At 68.0% G+C, this 15,525-nt stretch overlaps 1 protein-coding gene across 3 annotated transcripts in view; it reads left to right on the top strand.

The window, feature by feature from the left end:
• Positions 1–13,624, top strand: part of RXRA (retinoid X receptor alpha) — a 91,060-nt gene extending 77,436 nt beyond the window's left edge. For all 3 annotated transcript variants that reach the window (XM_046022601.1, XM_046022598.1, XM_046022600.1), the window contains exons 5-10: positions 1,426–1,595; positions 3,872–4,001; positions 5,609–5,741; positions 6,716–6,807; positions 8,455–8,560; positions 10,018–13,624. In XM_046022601.1, coding sequence (XP_045878557.1) covers positions 1,426–1,595; positions 3,872–4,001; positions 5,609–5,741; positions 6,716–6,807; positions 8,455–8,560; positions 10,018–10,165 — 779 coding nt within the window. In that variant the 3' untranslated portion in view covers positions 10,166–13,624. The remainder of the gene's footprint in view (positions 1–1,425; positions 1,596–3,871; positions 4,002–5,608; positions 5,742–6,715; positions 6,808–8,454; positions 8,561–10,017) is intronic.
• Positions 13,625–15,525: the final 1,901 nt, after the last annotated feature.

The raw sequence follows: 15,525 nt of genomic DNA, 5'->3' as shown, positions 1-15,525 counted from the left end.
GGCTCTGCAGCGCAGGGCCGTTTCCAGGCTCTTCCTCTCCTCTGGGATGGGCATGTGGACAGAGGTCTCTGAGGTCCCCTCACCAAGCTCCCACTCTGTGATGGGGTCTCCAGGGCCCCCAAGAAGCCAAGGGTCTTGTCTGGGGCAGGGGCCGAGAAGCCGGCCCTGCAGAGCCTGTGGCCACCCCAGGGGTCTGGGGCTGGGGCGTGTCTACACATCTGGGGCTCAGGAGAGTATGACCGCAGAGGGTGGGCTTCGGTGGCCTCGGGGGAGGCCCATCCTGGTGCGGCTTTGACGGCATCTGGAGGCCCCCGGAGCCTAGCCAGCTCAGGCTTGACCAGTGCCGCCTAGAGAGCCCTTCCTGGCCCCGTGGAGCTTCTCCCCGCCTCTAGCTCATTCGCCCCAGTCCAGGGCCCTTGGTGCTCCTACCGGAGCAGAGGGGGAGGAGATGGGGGTCAGCCCAGGGGGCCGCGGCCACCTCAGGAGCCGTGTCGGGTGCTGGTGGGACTCTGGGGGGTGGGGGTCCATGGCCCGGCCCCTCTGGGGAGGGGCATCTTGAGCTACACGGGCTCCGAAGCCCAAGGTCTGTAAGCACCGGCTTCTCCTTTCTGTCCACGTGGGGCTCCGTGGGCTGCTTGGAAGTCAATGCCTCCCTCTCTGCCTCCCTGCATAGGCTTCTCTCCCTGCTGGGCCACCCCCTGACCACCCTCTGACCAGCCCCGTGCTCAGCCCTCCCCGCCACCCCCACCAGGCCAGACCAGGGCGTCCTGGCTCACACTCGGGATCGGCCTCCGGCTTCCGGTCTCCCTTGGGACCCCCCTTCTTTCTACAGCTGGAGATGTGTGCCGTGCCGTCTCTCTCCGGTGGCCCGTCAGACCCCGTGCAGGAACTCGCCTCCTGCCCCCCACTGGTAGCCCTCGCAGTGGTTCTCCGGCCAGTGGAGAGGGCTCCATTCAGCAGGAGCGGCTCTTCCGGCTCTGGGCCTTTGCACTTGCTGCCGCCTCTGCCTGAACTGTTACTTGTCTTTTTTGGCCACTTCTTCCAGGAAGCCTTCCTGGCTTTGTTTGAGTCCATAGTCCACTGAAGCTCTTTTCACTGCACGCTGGGAGTGCTGCCAAGCCACCAGTCAGCTGCGTGAGAGCGGCCTTGTGTACTCTGGCCGATGTGCGCCTGGCCCTGGACGGGTGCTGGTGTGGGCCGGCGTGTTGGGTGGATTAATGAAGGGCAGGTGTACCCTGTGTTCTGGGCATGCATGGCGGCTGGAGGCCAGACCTGGGGCAGAGATGGGGCAGGGGTTCGTCCAGCTCTGAGCCGTGCCTCCCTCTGTGGCCCCGGTGGGCGCGCTGGCTCAGGGCTGGTGCTGCTTGGCCCCTGAAGGTCCCTGTCGAGGGAGTTGCAGGCTGACCGCCCCCCTGCCCCCTGCAGCCGTACAGGAGGAGAGGCAGCGGGGCAAGGACAGGAACGAGAATGAGGTGGAGTCCACGAGCAGCGCCAACGAGGACATGCCTGTGGAGAAGATTCTGGAGGCGGAGCTGGCTGTCGAGCCCAAGACCGAGACGTATGTGGATGCGAACATGGGGCTGAACCCCAACTCGGTGAGCTCCACCCCTGCACACACGGCCTCCCCCAGGGCGGCAGGGCCAGCACCGCTCGGGGACTGCTGGCCCCTGGTGGGTGGTGCTAGATGGGAGGCTAAGCTGTCGTGGGCTGCAGTGACCGCCAGGACACAGCACGTGCTGTCCGGCTCCTTGTGGCCTCGGACCATTGCTCTGCTGGGTCTCGGGAGTCCCGTCCCTGTCCCCGGGCGTGCGGGCCGCGGCGTGCTTTCACCTGTGCCCTCTTGTGGGGTCAGGGCTGGGATCAGAGCCCTGTGGCCGGCCCTGAGGTCACAGCAGCCTCCCTCCCTCCGTCCTCCGCCTGGCCCAGAGTGGCCCCCACCGTGCTGGACAAACCCAGCTCGTGCCCCTGCAACCCCAGGGCCTTTGCACATGTGGCTCCCCCTGATTCCTCCTCAGGCTTCTGTCTGGCCCGAGGCGTCCCTTTTCCCAGGGGCCCCGTTCCCGCCTTCATGGCCCTGCAAAGGTGGGTCTGGCCCCATGACGGGGCACAGAGCTTCCTTCCTGTCCCCCAGCACGTGGCAGCCAGTAGCGGGGCATGTGGTGTGTTAAATCCCGCGCCGCCACATGCCTGGAGGTGGTGGTTGGTCACGGCCCAGCTCCAGCCAGGACCCCGGCTGCCCGTGGGCACTCACACGCAGCCCAGGCTGGGGGGGTCCCGTGTGCTCGCCAGGCGCCTGTGGGCGGGTGATGGCCGTCCCTGCTTCCCTGCACTTCCCCGCACACCGCGGCCCCCCTCAGATCCTTGCCCTGTCAGGGCGAAGGTGCACATGGGGCCGACCCCTGCAGTCCCGGTGAGGGGAGGGGAGGCCAGCTTCGAGGCGTTCACGATTGCACAGGAACTCCAGAAAGAACTGGGAGTAGGCAAAGGGTTGCTAAGCCAGGACGTTCTTAGGAACAGCCGGGACTGCCCTCTGCTCCCTGGTGTGGACCCCCCCGAGGGCCCGGCTGAGCGGGGAGCACGCGTCATCTCGTGCCCAGCACGCGGCTGCCTTCCTGCCCGGGCCCGAGCTCTCCCCTCACGGGGCTGCCCCGAGCCTCTGAGGAGCAGAGTCTGGCCGTGGTGGAACGTACTAGAACCCAGCCCTGGCGTCTGGCGTGCTGGCTGCTGGGTGTGTCTCACACGGGGACTCTGTGCGGGCTGGCCCCTGTGCCCGCGTGAATCACGGGGCTGCAGGGCTGGGGCCGGGGCCAGGCTTCTGGATTGCACCAAACCTGCTGCCGGGGATGGAGGAGGGACTCGGGGTGAGGGCCAGTGTGGGGGCGCTCTGGGTGGTGGCACCCTGGGCTGGGGGTCCCTTGTGCCCCAGAAACCCTGGCTGACGCCTGTACGTGCCGCTCTGTGTCCCCGTCTGCACGCCCCAGCCCCTTCCAACCCTGCGGCCTCTGTGCCACTTTGTGACCGGGCGTCCCACACGCGCCCTCGGCGGGCCCTTCCCGCGGGCCCCGGGCTTCCGACTGAGCCTCCCTGTACGTCAGCTGTTTCCTATCGAGGCAGGGGAGCTCTTCAGAGGACGCCCCGGCCGTCGTGTGTGACTGTCCTCCCCCTCGCTCGGGACCCAGAGAGCCCGCTGGTCAGCAGCCGGGAGGGGGCTCCCCTGAGGCCTGCCTGCGTTTCCTCATCTGTGACGATGAGGGGAGAGTCTTTTCCGGCTAGAACTTTCTGGAAGGGCCTCTGATGCCCCATCTGTGTGCTGTCTCCACACCTGGTCGGAAGAAGTGGCCTGGAGGGGCTGCACTGGCCGCCGTCCTCAGAGTCCCGCCCCAGCTTGGCCCTCACGCCCGCACCTCCGTTTGCCCGCCTGTGACTAGGGGCACTCGGGGCCACACCTAGGGCTTCCCACAGCAGTGATTTTAGTGTCTTACAGTCCGGGAGGTCCGAGGTCCGCAGGCAGCGTCCCGGGACGAGAGTCGCGGTGTGGGCAGGGCTGGTTCCTCCTGGGGAGGACGCCCCTTCCCTTCCCGCCGCTGGAGGTGCCGCGTCCTCGGCCCGGGCCCTCCTCCGGGGTCCCGCTGGCAGCTTCTCTCCTGCTCTCGGGTTCCCGTCTCTCACCCCTGCTTCCCTCCTTGGGGACCCCGTGATGACCCCGGGCCCCCCTCAAACTCTCCCTCGATGGTGCCCACAGACGGGGGCGCAAAGCAGCACTAGCCACGGGCCCGGGGTGCGGGGACACAGGCCCCGGGGCCGATCTTCTGCCCAGGGCTGGGCAGCGCATGCAGCGGGGACGCGCTCAGTGGTGCCTCTCCCCCGCCAGCCCAACGACCCCGTCACCAACATCTGTCAGGCCGCGGACAAGCAGCTCTTCACGCTGGTCGAGTGGGCCAAGCGGGTTCCGCACTTCTCTGAGCTGCCCTTGGACGACCAGGTCATCCTGCTGAGGGCAGGTGAGTGACTGGGCCGGCCCTGGCAGGGAAGGGAGGGAGGGAGAGGGCGGGGACCTACCGTGTGGGGCTCCTGCCTGGCCCTGCCCCCCCCCCCCCGGCACTGCTCCCCCCGCCCACAAGGAGGTCTTTGGGTTCGGGCCTCTAAGTGGCTTTCGGAGGGGCAGGGACTGTCTGGGGAGCTCTGGAGAGGGCGGGGGCTGGGCCCCACACGGGCCACCCTGGAGGGTTTGTGCTCCGACCTCTCCCTGCACGAGGCCTCTGCTCCTCACGTGGGGACTGTGGAGGGGGCGGGGGGTCGGAGCACAGACTCTGGGGTTTCGGGTCGGGCCTGGCTCCCGGCGTGCTCCAGGCATGCCCAGTGCGGGTTCCTGCTGGAGCGACAGGAGGGCCGGGTCGCAGCGGTGCGGGGTGCTGGGCCTTGGGGGGTGGGGGTGGCAGGGAGCGCTCCCACGCCACCGGCCCCCTGCCCCGCCGGGCCGTCTGCACGTGCTTGGTGCGTGGGAACGTCAGAGGGCAGCCCTGCCCCATGCCTGCCGGGCCCTGGGTGCGCTTAGGGCAGCGGGAGAGGTGGCGGCCGGCCCAGAGGTAGGAGGACGCTGGGCAGGCCCCGGGGGAGGGGGGATGGCAGGGAGAGGCAGAGTGATGCAGAGTGGCCCCACCGTGGGGGGACAGATGCTCTTGGGGCCAGCTCGGCCCGCAGCAGGACTCTCGTCCCTGGCCTTGTGGGCGCCTCCGGCTGGGGCATAACACCTGACACCCAGAGCCATGAGGCGAAGGTGACAGGGGCCGGGGCTCCTGACTCCCTGTGTGATGGGGTGAGCTCTGCCCTGCCCCGGGCCTCAGTTTCTCCTTCTGGAAAATGGGGCTATAGTCCTGTAGGACTATAGTTGGTAGGAAGTGGGATAGCCTGTGTGACGCTGTGCCACGGAGCCCAGAGGCTTCGGGCCCCGGGAGTGTGGCTGTGGACAGGCCCGTCTCTGTGGAGGTGGCCTGGGGCTTCTATCCACAGGAGTCCTTGAGAACCCGGCACAGAAATCGTTTCTGTTTCAAGTTTTGCTTCCATACTTTCTCCCAACCCTTGACACCCCCTCCGGTTTGTCTCTGCTGGGAGCTCACGTAGAAGGAGCTCCCGTCCGCCTGAGGCTCTGAGATGCATTGTTTTAGTTGAAGAATTTATTATTTTGTGGTGCCCCACGTAGCACGCAGTAACTGGAGAGTTTGCCGCTGAGACCAGGTGGGCGGCCGCTCCTCCGTGGCCATCCCAGAGATGATCCCCACATCCTCCCTGGCCCGAGCATCCTGCCTGTCCGGGAAGGGACCTCCCTGGACGCGTGGGGTTGGGGAGCACCTGGGTTACACAGAGCCAAAGAAGATGCTCTGTGCGGGACTTCTCAGCACCTTTACTGCTCGAGTTCGCACCACAGAAGGAAGAGGCATGTCCTGAACATCGGTGCTCAGGAGCGTTTCTGAGCCACACCCCCAGGATGTGGGGTCCCCAGAACCCACTGTGGGACATTCTGCGACCGTGCACGCTGCCTGCGGAGGGCTGAGTGGCAGCCCATCCGGGGAAGGGACCCCCGTGTGACCATGCCCCCTCCTCCCCGCAGGCTGGAATGAGCTGCTCATCGCCTCCTTCTCCCACCGGTCCATCACCGTGAAGGACGGGATCCTCCTGGCCACCGGGCTGCACGTCCACCGGAACAGCGCCCACAGTGCGGGGGTGGGCGCCATCTTTGACAGGTGGGGGCCCCGCCCGGGTTCGTGGCCCGTTCTGTCCCCGGAGGGTGTCGATGTGGTTGTAGGAGGGCGAGGTTTTCATCTCTGCAAGTCCCCGTGCTGGGGACACCAGTACGCAGCGGAACAAGCAGATTGGTCTCCTCTGGCTCTCTTCCTTGAAACCCTGTGCGGTTAGGAGGGCTGCACCTTGCTGTCCACAGAGGCCTCTAGAAAGTACGCCTTCTGGGATCTGCTTGGGTTTAGAGACGCGGCCCCTGCCGTGCTCCGAGCTGCCAGCCTGTGTCCAGCTGCTAGGGAGGGAGGCGACGGCGGCAGAGGGGCGCGCTTAGACCCCAGCGGGCAACATCAGGGACAACCAGCTCCTCCTCGCCCTCTGAGTGAACAGGACAGGGGACCGTGGCCTCGGGGCACCCTCGGGAGCACCCGTCCCCTCTGACTCTGACCTCCAGGCTCCCAGGGATCTGTTCCCTGTGCTGCCTGCCGACCGTCGGGGACTCCCCGGCTCCACGGGGTGACCGTCCACGCCCTCCCTGGGCCACCGTCCTTCGTTCCCCTGTCCAGTCTCACCGGCCGCTTAGCCCTCCCTGGGCACGGCTGTCGAGTTTTTTGGGGGCCCATGAGTAGGCAGAGGAGGTCGGGGAGCTCAGGCCGCAGGGTGCTGCAGACAGACGGACACCACGGCCAACGGGGGCTGGGCCAGCCGGGGGTGGCTCAGAGTCCTGCCCTCTGACAAGGGGCCATGGCTTGCTTTGACCACGACTGTCTGGTAACAAAAAGCGAAACGTCTCCCCGTCCGGTAGCTGGGTAGGAGGAAGGAAGGCCATGTCCTGGGGAGAACCGCTTTCCCGTGGGCCACAGGGCTTGGCCTCAGGCCTTGGGGAGCCTGTCCTCAGGGTCTTTCCTGCGGGGGGGGGGGGGGCAGGCGAGGGGGGAGCGCGGTCTGACTGGACGGTGGTGGTGGCCCGCTTCCTCTGCAGGGTGTTGACGGAGCTCGTGTCCAAGATGCGGGACATGCAGATGGACAAGACGGAGCTGGGCTGCCTGCGCGCCATCGTCCTCTTCAACCCCGGTACGGCCTCCCCGGCACGTGGCCTGCTGGCCAGCCCCGGGCCCCCAGCGCTCGCTGGTGCTGCGCCGTGGGGCCCGTCGCCCATCCCCTCCTTGCGAGGGGACGCTAGCCCTGCCGCCTCTTCTCACAGCTCTCGTGAGCACGGCACCTGGCGTGGCTGGGGGAGCTGTGCTCACCCTTTGTGGTTTGGGTGCTGCGTCCAAAGCGTGGCCCCACTTTGCCCGGAATCCTGGGCCCTGGAAGAGGCAGTCTCTCTGTGAACTCGTAGTGGGCAAGTTCTGGAGCCCGGGCGGGGGCGGTGGGGGGCAGGGGGGGCAGTGTCCTTCGGGGCTGCTGCCGGCTTCTGGGGGAGCTGGGGAGCTGGCCAGCCAGCGGGGAAGCCAGGATGGTGCCGGGGGTGCTGGGCCCGGACCTCCCGCTTTCCGTCAGCCCCAGTACTGAGGGCACCGGCCGTGGGAGAGATGAGTGTCCTCTTGCGGGACAGCCCACGTCCGGGGGCACTTGTTCCCCAGGTTTATGCTCTGAGCCTGTGGTCCTGCCAGCGTGGGAGCCGGGGCCGCGCAGCTTAGCCTTGCCGGGTGCCCTCCCTGTTGTGGTTGCGCACGGCCTGGCTGCCAGCGCGGGTTCCCTGGCTGCGGGTGCAGGAAGGACGTGGCCCGAGCGGAGGCCCCCAGGCCCGGGTGCTGAACTACGGAGAAGCCTGGCACGTTCCTGAGGTGCCCAGGACCCCAGGCGGCCTGGGGCTTTCACACTGGACCGTGGTGTACCTGCCAGGGGTGTGGGCACGGGCGTGAGCCCCCCAGTCTGTGGCTCAGAGGCGCCCCGATGGCAGGCCTGTCTCACCATGGAGCCACTGTGGGGCTCACTGGCTTCAGATGGCAGCAGTGGGCAGCTGTGGGCTCCAGCGTCTGCCCCCGGGACTGTCAGGATGGGCCACCCTTGCTGGGCCCAGACCTGGGGCCTTTGAGCCCTAGCGTGATACCGTGTGATGCGGTGGCCGCCACGGAGAGAGATGGGTTCGTCTCGTGGGCTTGTCGGGTCGTGGGAAGGCCCGGGAGACGAGGAAGCGGGAGGAGGACCTGGCACGGATGGGCTCTGACCCGGGCCAGCTCACCTGCGTGAGCCCGGGACGTCCATCCCTTCCCCCCTAGATCCCAGCCCTGGGCCCTGGAGGCTTCGGTGGCTGAGGTCCCAGGCATCTCTGTCCACGGGCTCCCGCCCCCAGGGTCCCAGGGCTCAGGCTGGCTGTCAGCCTCTCCCCGCACTGCCCTGTAGGGCTGCCTGTCTCTGGGGTGATGGTTCTGAGCTTTCCTCCCTCTCAGAGGAATGGAGTCCCCGGTGCAGCCGGGATCCCACTTCCTCCTGGTTGCCATGGTGACCAGGAGAGGGTGCCGGGGGTCCAGTGCACTGGACCCCCGTTGGGGAAGCTGAGAGCCGGGATGTCCAGGCGTGGGCTGCAGTTCACGTGTCCGGCGAGTGGCAAGCCGGGACCCAAGCTGGGACTCGAGGGGTGGCCCCGGGGGCAGAGCCTGTCCAGCTGCCGCTGGTCCCAGCCAGGCGGGGCCGGGGGGGGGGGGAGAGCACAGTGCTCGGTGCCCCGCGCAGCCGTCTGGGCCGAGGCCGCTGACCTGCGGCCCCTCCCCGCAGACTCCAAGGGGCTCTCGAACCCGGCAGAGGTGGAGGCACTGCGCGAGAAGGTGTACGCGTCCCTGGAGGCCTACTGCAAGCACAAGTACCCGGAGCAGCCCGGAAGGTGAGCCCCGGCCCGGGCCTCCCTCGGGGCCACAGGGTCCCGTGACCCCCGGCCCTTCTGGTACCTTTGTGGGAGTCAGAAGGCGGCGCCCTGCTCCGTGGGGGCAGCCCGTGCGGGGCATGGGGCACGTGCCCGGGCGCTCCCGCCGCCCCTGCAAGCACAGGCCCGCGTGCACCCAGTGCCCTAGGGCCTCCCTCGGCCCCTCGTGGGCTCCCCAAGAGCTGGGTCTTGCACGCTTGCCCGAAGCGGGGACAGACGCCAGCGCAGGCGTGCAGAGCGGTGCGGGCAGCGGGGGCTCCGGGGTGCGCCGTGCCGGACGCGCGGCAGGTGACAAGGGGCTGCCTGGGGCTTTGGTGCCACCGCGAGTCTTGTCCTGACTCTACCCGTCCCCCCGCCCCCGCAAAGGGACTCTCTCGGGAGGGCCATGTCCCCCCCCACCGGTCGCCAGCCCCCGCCACCCCCTGCCCGACGCGCACGCAGCTGCGGGCACCGGTGGCCGTGCCCTGCCCCTCACGGCCCTCACCTGGTTCGGTTTAAAGTGAAACTTGCTGAGGGCGGGCTTGTTTTTCCTGGCTCCCCGCCGCAGCCCATCTCGCCGGCTCAGCAGAAAACCGCTTTCTCTGGCCCCGGTCCAGCCTCTGCTGAGTTTTTGCCTTAAAACGTGGGTTGTGTGGCCGCCAGACCAACCACAGGGCTTTCTCCCCTGAAATACAGACGTTGTGAATAATTAATGAGGCCCCACCGCCCCTCAAGGGTCCTTGATGCTGTTGCTGGGGTGGGGGGCGACCGAGCAGCTGAGCCGCCCCCCGCCCCCCGCCCCAGCACCTCCCGCCGCCCTCCCCGTTCGCGCTCTGCCCACGGGCTAGGCAGGGCCTGGGGCTCGGCCTGTGGCTCGGCTCCAGCAGAGCCGTTTCTGGGGAAGGGGTGGGTGCCAGCCTGGGGCACACGGGATGCCAGTGCTTCATGAGCCGCGGCTGGATGGAGCCCAGACCTGCTCCCCCGGCCCAGAGCCGCTCTGCCTTGACCTCCCACTGCTGCCCGACACCCGGCCGGTGCTCAGACCCACTTTCGTAGCTCTTTTCCCTGCCGGTGCTTGGAGCAAGCCCACGTGTTTGACTTCCCCAAGAAGCCGTGTCGAGCCTGCGGCAGCCCAGCCACTGTCCTGCCCCTGGTCCTTGCCCTGAGTCTCTCCGCCATGGGCCTTCCTCCGGGATCTTCGTGTCCACCGCACGCTCCTGCTCCCAGGCCCGGGCCCACCGTCTCCGCTCCCTGAGAGGCCTGGCCACCCCCGGGTGGGGCCGGGCTCTGCCGGGCTCAGGCCAGGCTCTGCTGCTGCGGCTTCCAGGCTCCGTCCTGTCCCCAGGAGGCCACCAGGCGCCGGGCAGAGGACGGAGGGTGGGGAGGGCGGAGGGTGGGGAGGGCCGCCCGGCGCGGGCTCACGGGGCCCTCCCCCGCAGGTTTGCCAAGCTGCTGCTGCGCCTGCCGGCCCTGCGCTCCATCGGCCTCAAGTGTCTGGAACATCTGTTCTTCTTCAAGCTCATCGGGGACACGCCCATCGACACCTTCCTCATGGAGATGCTGGAAGCCCCCCACCAAATGACGTAGGCCCGCCGGCCCGTCCTGCCCGCCTGCCCGCCGGCCTGGCCGCCCGCTGCTCTTCTCAGCCGAGCCCCGTCCCCTGCCCTTTCCCTGCCCGGCCTCTGCGGATGTGGGGACACGGTCTGCAAAGCCTCCGTGTTGCCACCTCGCCGTTCCCAGTGCTCCTTGTGCGGGACGCTGGGCCCCGGCTTTCCTGGGGCGGGAACTGCCCTGAGCCCCGCCAGGCCCGCAGGCCCCCTGGGGTAGCGGGACCAGCTCTCCGGGCCGCAGGCCCGCCCCAGCCCATGCTGGTGTTTGGAACATCCCATGCTCTCCTGTGTTTGGAGTGACCCCCATCGCCTCTCGTCAGGTGCCCCCGGCCGGCGTGCCCCACCCAGGCTCAGGAGCAGGGGGGACAAAGACTCCACCTGCCCCCCAGGAAGGTGACGGGGGGCTCTGGGGTGAGCCGGCCTCCCTCGCCGTGAGGGGTGAGCGGCCCCTTTTCCAAAGATGACTTGTCACCCCCAAGCCAAGCGGGACAGGAGCTGACCTGCAGCAGGGTTCCAGGGCCCCCTCAAGGCTTCAGGGCCTGGGGTCACCCACCTCCCCATCTCGCCTTTCTCCTCAAGTCAGCGCTTCAGCTTCTCCCCTTGCATAGCCGTACGCGAGCCGGGGTGAGCAGACCCCGTGTGCAGCCCGGCCTCAGTTCTGTCCGTGGGTTTAGTCTGTGCAGGGGCAGGTCAGCCCCCGTCTCTGCAGGGTGAGCCCGCTTTCCGGCCTTCCCCAAGTCCGGGGCCATGCTGATCTGTCGTGGGTAGAGGTTGGGGGGCAGGAGGGTGCTTTGTCCAGGGGGTCTTCAGGCAGCTGGAGGGAGCCAGGGGCCCCCCGGGGCACATGGAGCCAGAAGGCCTTGTGGGCAGATAAGCCCCGTGGGAAGGAGCAGGCGGGGCGTCCTCTGGAGCTGTTGGCGGAGGAGCGCCCCACGCTGGCGGCCTATTCTGTGCAGGCCGGTCCTGGACTCGGGGACTGGCATGCCTGCGTCCTGGGGCGTGCAGCTGGACACCCCTCGGGGACAGCCAGCCCCGCTGTTGTCGGAGTGACTGCCTCAGGCGGGCCTCCAGCTCGTGCTCTGGCTGACGGCGCCCCGTCCAGGCTGGTGCCTGCTTCTGTATTTCCCCGGCCCGGGCAGGGGCGCGGCCTCCTGGGGCGGGGCGCTCTGCGCTCCGGGGCGTGCAGGGCTCTCTCAGGTTGAACTGGCTTCTTTTGCACTGTAACGCCCTCCCTTCGGTCTGAGCGTTTCCCAGTCTCGCGCTTCATACCCCATGAACCCAGCGTCTGTCGCTGCTGGGGGCCCGAGCAGGGATGGCAGGGGGCGGGGGACGTGGGCAGCTCTGGTGTTCTCGGCCCCCGAGGGGTTGCTCTGTAGCCAGGCTTCCCTCCTGTGGCCCCCGCGAGCAGCCCTGGGTGGGGGGTGTCTTCCCCAGAGTCTGGTTTCCCAGCTAGGGCAAGGCAGGGAGGGGCCTCCGGGCCGGTGGGGAAGGAGGTGGCCCTGCTTTGCCTTCCGGAGGCCTCAGCCCACCTGACGGTGAGGCGCTGGGCCGGGGCCCTGAAAGCCTGCCCGGAAGCCACCTTCCTCTGCCACCGGCCGCTCCTGAGGAGGGGAGGGGCCCCCCCGCCCCGTGGGCGGCAGGGGCGGGGCGTGGAGGGCCGGCCCAGCTCCCAGACTCGCCCTGTGGGGGCTCGGTTGTGACAGGCAGTGATGCAGGCACTCTTGGGAACTCTCGGGGTCCCCCCAGTTGTGGGGACGGTAGGCTGCCCCCCACCCGACGCCCCTGGTGCCTTCTGCAGTCGGACGCGCCCCGTCATCCGTGCCCTGCCCTCTCCACTTGCCTGGGGTCCTTGGGAACGTGGGGGCCTCAGTGGAAGGCCCAGGGCTGGGTCTGTTGGAGGGTCGGCTTCCGGAGAACTTCCCCGTTCCAGGCCCGGGGGCCCCGGCTGCTTGTCCGTAAAGCCCTGAGGGTCCCAGGCTACGGCCTGGAAAGCCAGAAGCCCCCAGCCCCTCTGGCCTGCGGGCACAGCACGGTGGGCGCGCGGGGCTGTCCTCGCCTCCGTCCGCTGTCCTTGTCGCGCTTCCAGCGCCGCTGGGGGAGGTGGCGAGGTGGGGCGATAGCCCGTGGCTCGGCAGAGAGGTGGGAGCTTTATTTAACCGGACCGTTAGTAGTGTTATCCATCCGGTTCAATTAAGGTGATTTTGTAATTATTTTTATTATTATTATTGTTTTGGTGGGACAATCTTTAATTTTCTAAAGATGGCGCTAACAGCTCGTTGGCCACCTCTCGCCCGTCCCTGCCTCGGCCCGGCCCGGGAGCTGCCGGAGCCCCGGGAGTGCTGTGCGGACTCACGTCCCCGCTGTGACATCGGGGGCAGGGAGCGAAGACGGCCGCGCCTGCGTCTGCAAGGGGCTGTCCTTGGAAGCGGGCCTGCCCTCGGCGCCGGGAAGCACGCGGTCTCTGGGGCGACGGCCCCGCGCCCCCGGTTCTCCACATCTCCCGTTCCTCGAAGATTCGGGCCGGCGGCAAGCGTGGACACCGCGTGGAGCCCCCCTGGTCTGCGGGGCCGCCGGCAGGGCCCGGCCGGATGTGCGGCCAGTGGGGGACCAGCTGACGTTGTCTCCATCACGGAATGGGGCACGTGGCCCGTGCCCTGTCAGCGCGGGGGGTGCGGCGTGACGCGTCCTGCTGCACAGAGACAGCGCGGGGCTGGCGCCGCGGACAGCTCACACGGGGCAGTTACCAGCGTTCCGTCTTCGTTTCGAACCAAGACGCTCCCCGTTTTCCTATACACTTGCTTCACGGGAGCAAGTACGTGAGGACCCTCCGTTGGCGGCGGCGGGTTTGCGTGGGGATCTCCAGGCGAGGAGTGCATCTATTTTCAGATGCTTTGGAGCAAAAGCAGCTTTACCGGCCCCCGACCCTTAGCAAGGCCTTCGCTGGGACGCGCCGCGAACCCTCTAGCGGGTGATGAGTACAGAGTAGAGAGAAAGTGTCTAAAGCATCGGGAAAGGTAAAAAGAAAAATCTATTTTTGTACAAATGTAATTTTATCCCTCATGTATCCGTGGATGGTGGGGGGGTGGGACTTGTTTTGTTTCTGCTTCTGGGGCTGGAAGCCAGACGCTCTCCGGGAAGCGCGCGCCCGGCCGAGGTCGCGGCGCGGGCTTTGTGCAAATGGCACGGACGTTTCCCCTCGGGCAGGGTGGGCCCTGGACATCCAGGGTTTTCTTCCCCGTCTGAGTGATTCTCGAAGCCTCGCTCTGCTCTCCCCGCTGCCAGCCGGCCTTCCCGAGACTGTTTGACTGTGAACTTTCTTCCCGGCGCGATTGTTCTCGGAGCAGTGCTGCGCGCGGACCGACCGCGGCGTTAGAACGTGGAAAGAAAAACACAGGAAAACGTGAGAGGAGAAACAAAATATGAGCGTTTAAAAATAGATCACCCTCCTGTTCTCGTTTGTTCTGCTGGGGGCTTTCCTGTGTGGGCTGGGAGTCGGCCCTGCGAGGGGGCAGGAGGGCTTCCTGGGGGCGACGCGGGTGCAGGGGCTACTCGGCTGCTGCCCGACCTGCAGGGGGTTGGGGGGCGTCTGGTCCAGGGCAGCGACGCCCCCGGCTTGGATTGTTGGCGCCCCGACCCACGACCGTGTTCCTTCCTTGGTCTCTGCTCCGCAGCCCTCGTGGAGCCCCTGTGGGCCCCTCTGCCTCACTGGGCACTGGGCACGCAGCCACCCGCCCTGCCCCAGGCTGCCCGAGCCCAAACGGGCCAGCACGCTCATGCGGGGCCACGAGTGAATGACGTCATCCAGCTGCCCCATTCCTAACGGGGTAACGACAGCCCACCTGCTCTGTGCTGTGTCGTAAACGCTCTTCATCCTCGTGCTGTCTCAGGGCCGGGCCGGGCCTGGCTGCCGTTGGGCGCAGGTGTCCGTGTCCTCCCCCGGCTCCTTCCCAGGGAGGCTCTGGGCGCCCTGAGGCCCGGGGTCCTGCCCTCTGCCACCAGACAGATGGCCGGCCGTGGGCGAGGGCCGCTTCCAGCCAGAGCGGCGAACCTCACCAAGGCAGGCCCTCGGCTCCCCTCCCCAGCAGGTGTGCCCACAGCAGGTGTCCACACGCGGCCCGTGTACACTCGCGTGCATGCACGGGCCCCACTCACGCAACACGGCACTCGCGTGGAGCGCAGGACAGGCCGGCTCCCGGGCAACGCTTGCCTACCGCATCCGCGTAGTGACGCGCGTGCACTCGCCGTCCTCACACTGCGCACACCGCCTGCACACACAGGCGCCCGCTTTGCAACCGGCGTGCAGGGGCATCTCAAGGCCTCTGGGATGCGGCGCAGGACAGAGGGGGCTCCCCCGGGGGGAGTCGGCACCCCCCACATGCTCCCTCTCTGTGGGCTGGGCCCGACATCCCGCTCCCGGGCCCCAGCCGTGGCTGGACCTGCCTGCTGCTGGCTGTGCCCATGGGGCCTCAGCTGGACTGCCTGGGAGGGGGTGGGCACAGGGAGGCCCACCTCTGCCTGCAGCAAGTCCCCACCCGCTCTGCTTTCTGTCTGCTCAGAAGCGAGTGTTACCAGCCGTGGGGGCTGCCTCCTGGGTCTGCAAAGAGGCTCAGGCCTGGGGGGTGGGGAATTGGGAGGCTTGCCTCCCCAGGGAGGGGCCCTTGTCCTGCCTTCCACATGACCAAAGCCACCGCTGAGTGTGCTGTGTGGGGCCGCCAGGCCCGTGGTGGGCCCCTTCCCCATGCGGGTGCCGGCCCAGCTCAGGGCGGGGCCTTCAGGACGTGCCAGGCGGCCGCAGGTGGGCTGGGAGGGCGCCAGGTGTGAGTGTCCCCTTCTGACAGCAGGTCCAGACAGCTGCAAAGCCAGGAGGGGCCGCTCAGTCCTGCAGGGGGGCCAGCAAAGGAGTGTTCCTCACGGGTTTTCAGGGTGTGGCCCTGCCCAGACCCTGCCCTTGGGGCCGAGAGGGCCGAACTCCGTCTTCCTAAGGAGCCATGTGGGGGACCCCGGTCTGTCAGTCCGAATCAATCAGGGGCAGCCCCGGCCGGAACAGGCCATTGACCGAGATGACCTCCATGGGGGCCACTCCTGCCCCAAGCCAGGGCCGCCCAAACCCGCTCCAGGATGGAGACCCCCAGGAGCGCAGCTGGTCAGTGTGCCAACCCCGGCGAGGGGAGCAGAGGCGTGGGCAGGAGACCAGCAAGTCCTGCCGGGCCGGCTCTAACCCTGACCTCTGCGGTGGGTGGAGCCCCTGGAGCCCCCCCCACCCCAGGAGTGGGACCCCCAGCGACGCATGAGCACTCGCAACGTGGCAGGCGGTCTGGCCTCGGGCCTCCCTGCTGC

This window comes from Meles meles, chromosome 11, assembly GCF_922984935.1.
Source record: "Meles meles chromosome 11, mMelMel3.1 paternal haplotype, whole genome shotgun sequence".
Lineage (NCBI taxonomy): Eukaryota > Metazoa > Chordata > Mammalia > Carnivora > Mustelidae > Meles > Meles meles.
This window is presented reverse-complemented; position numbering and strand designations above follow the sequence as displayed.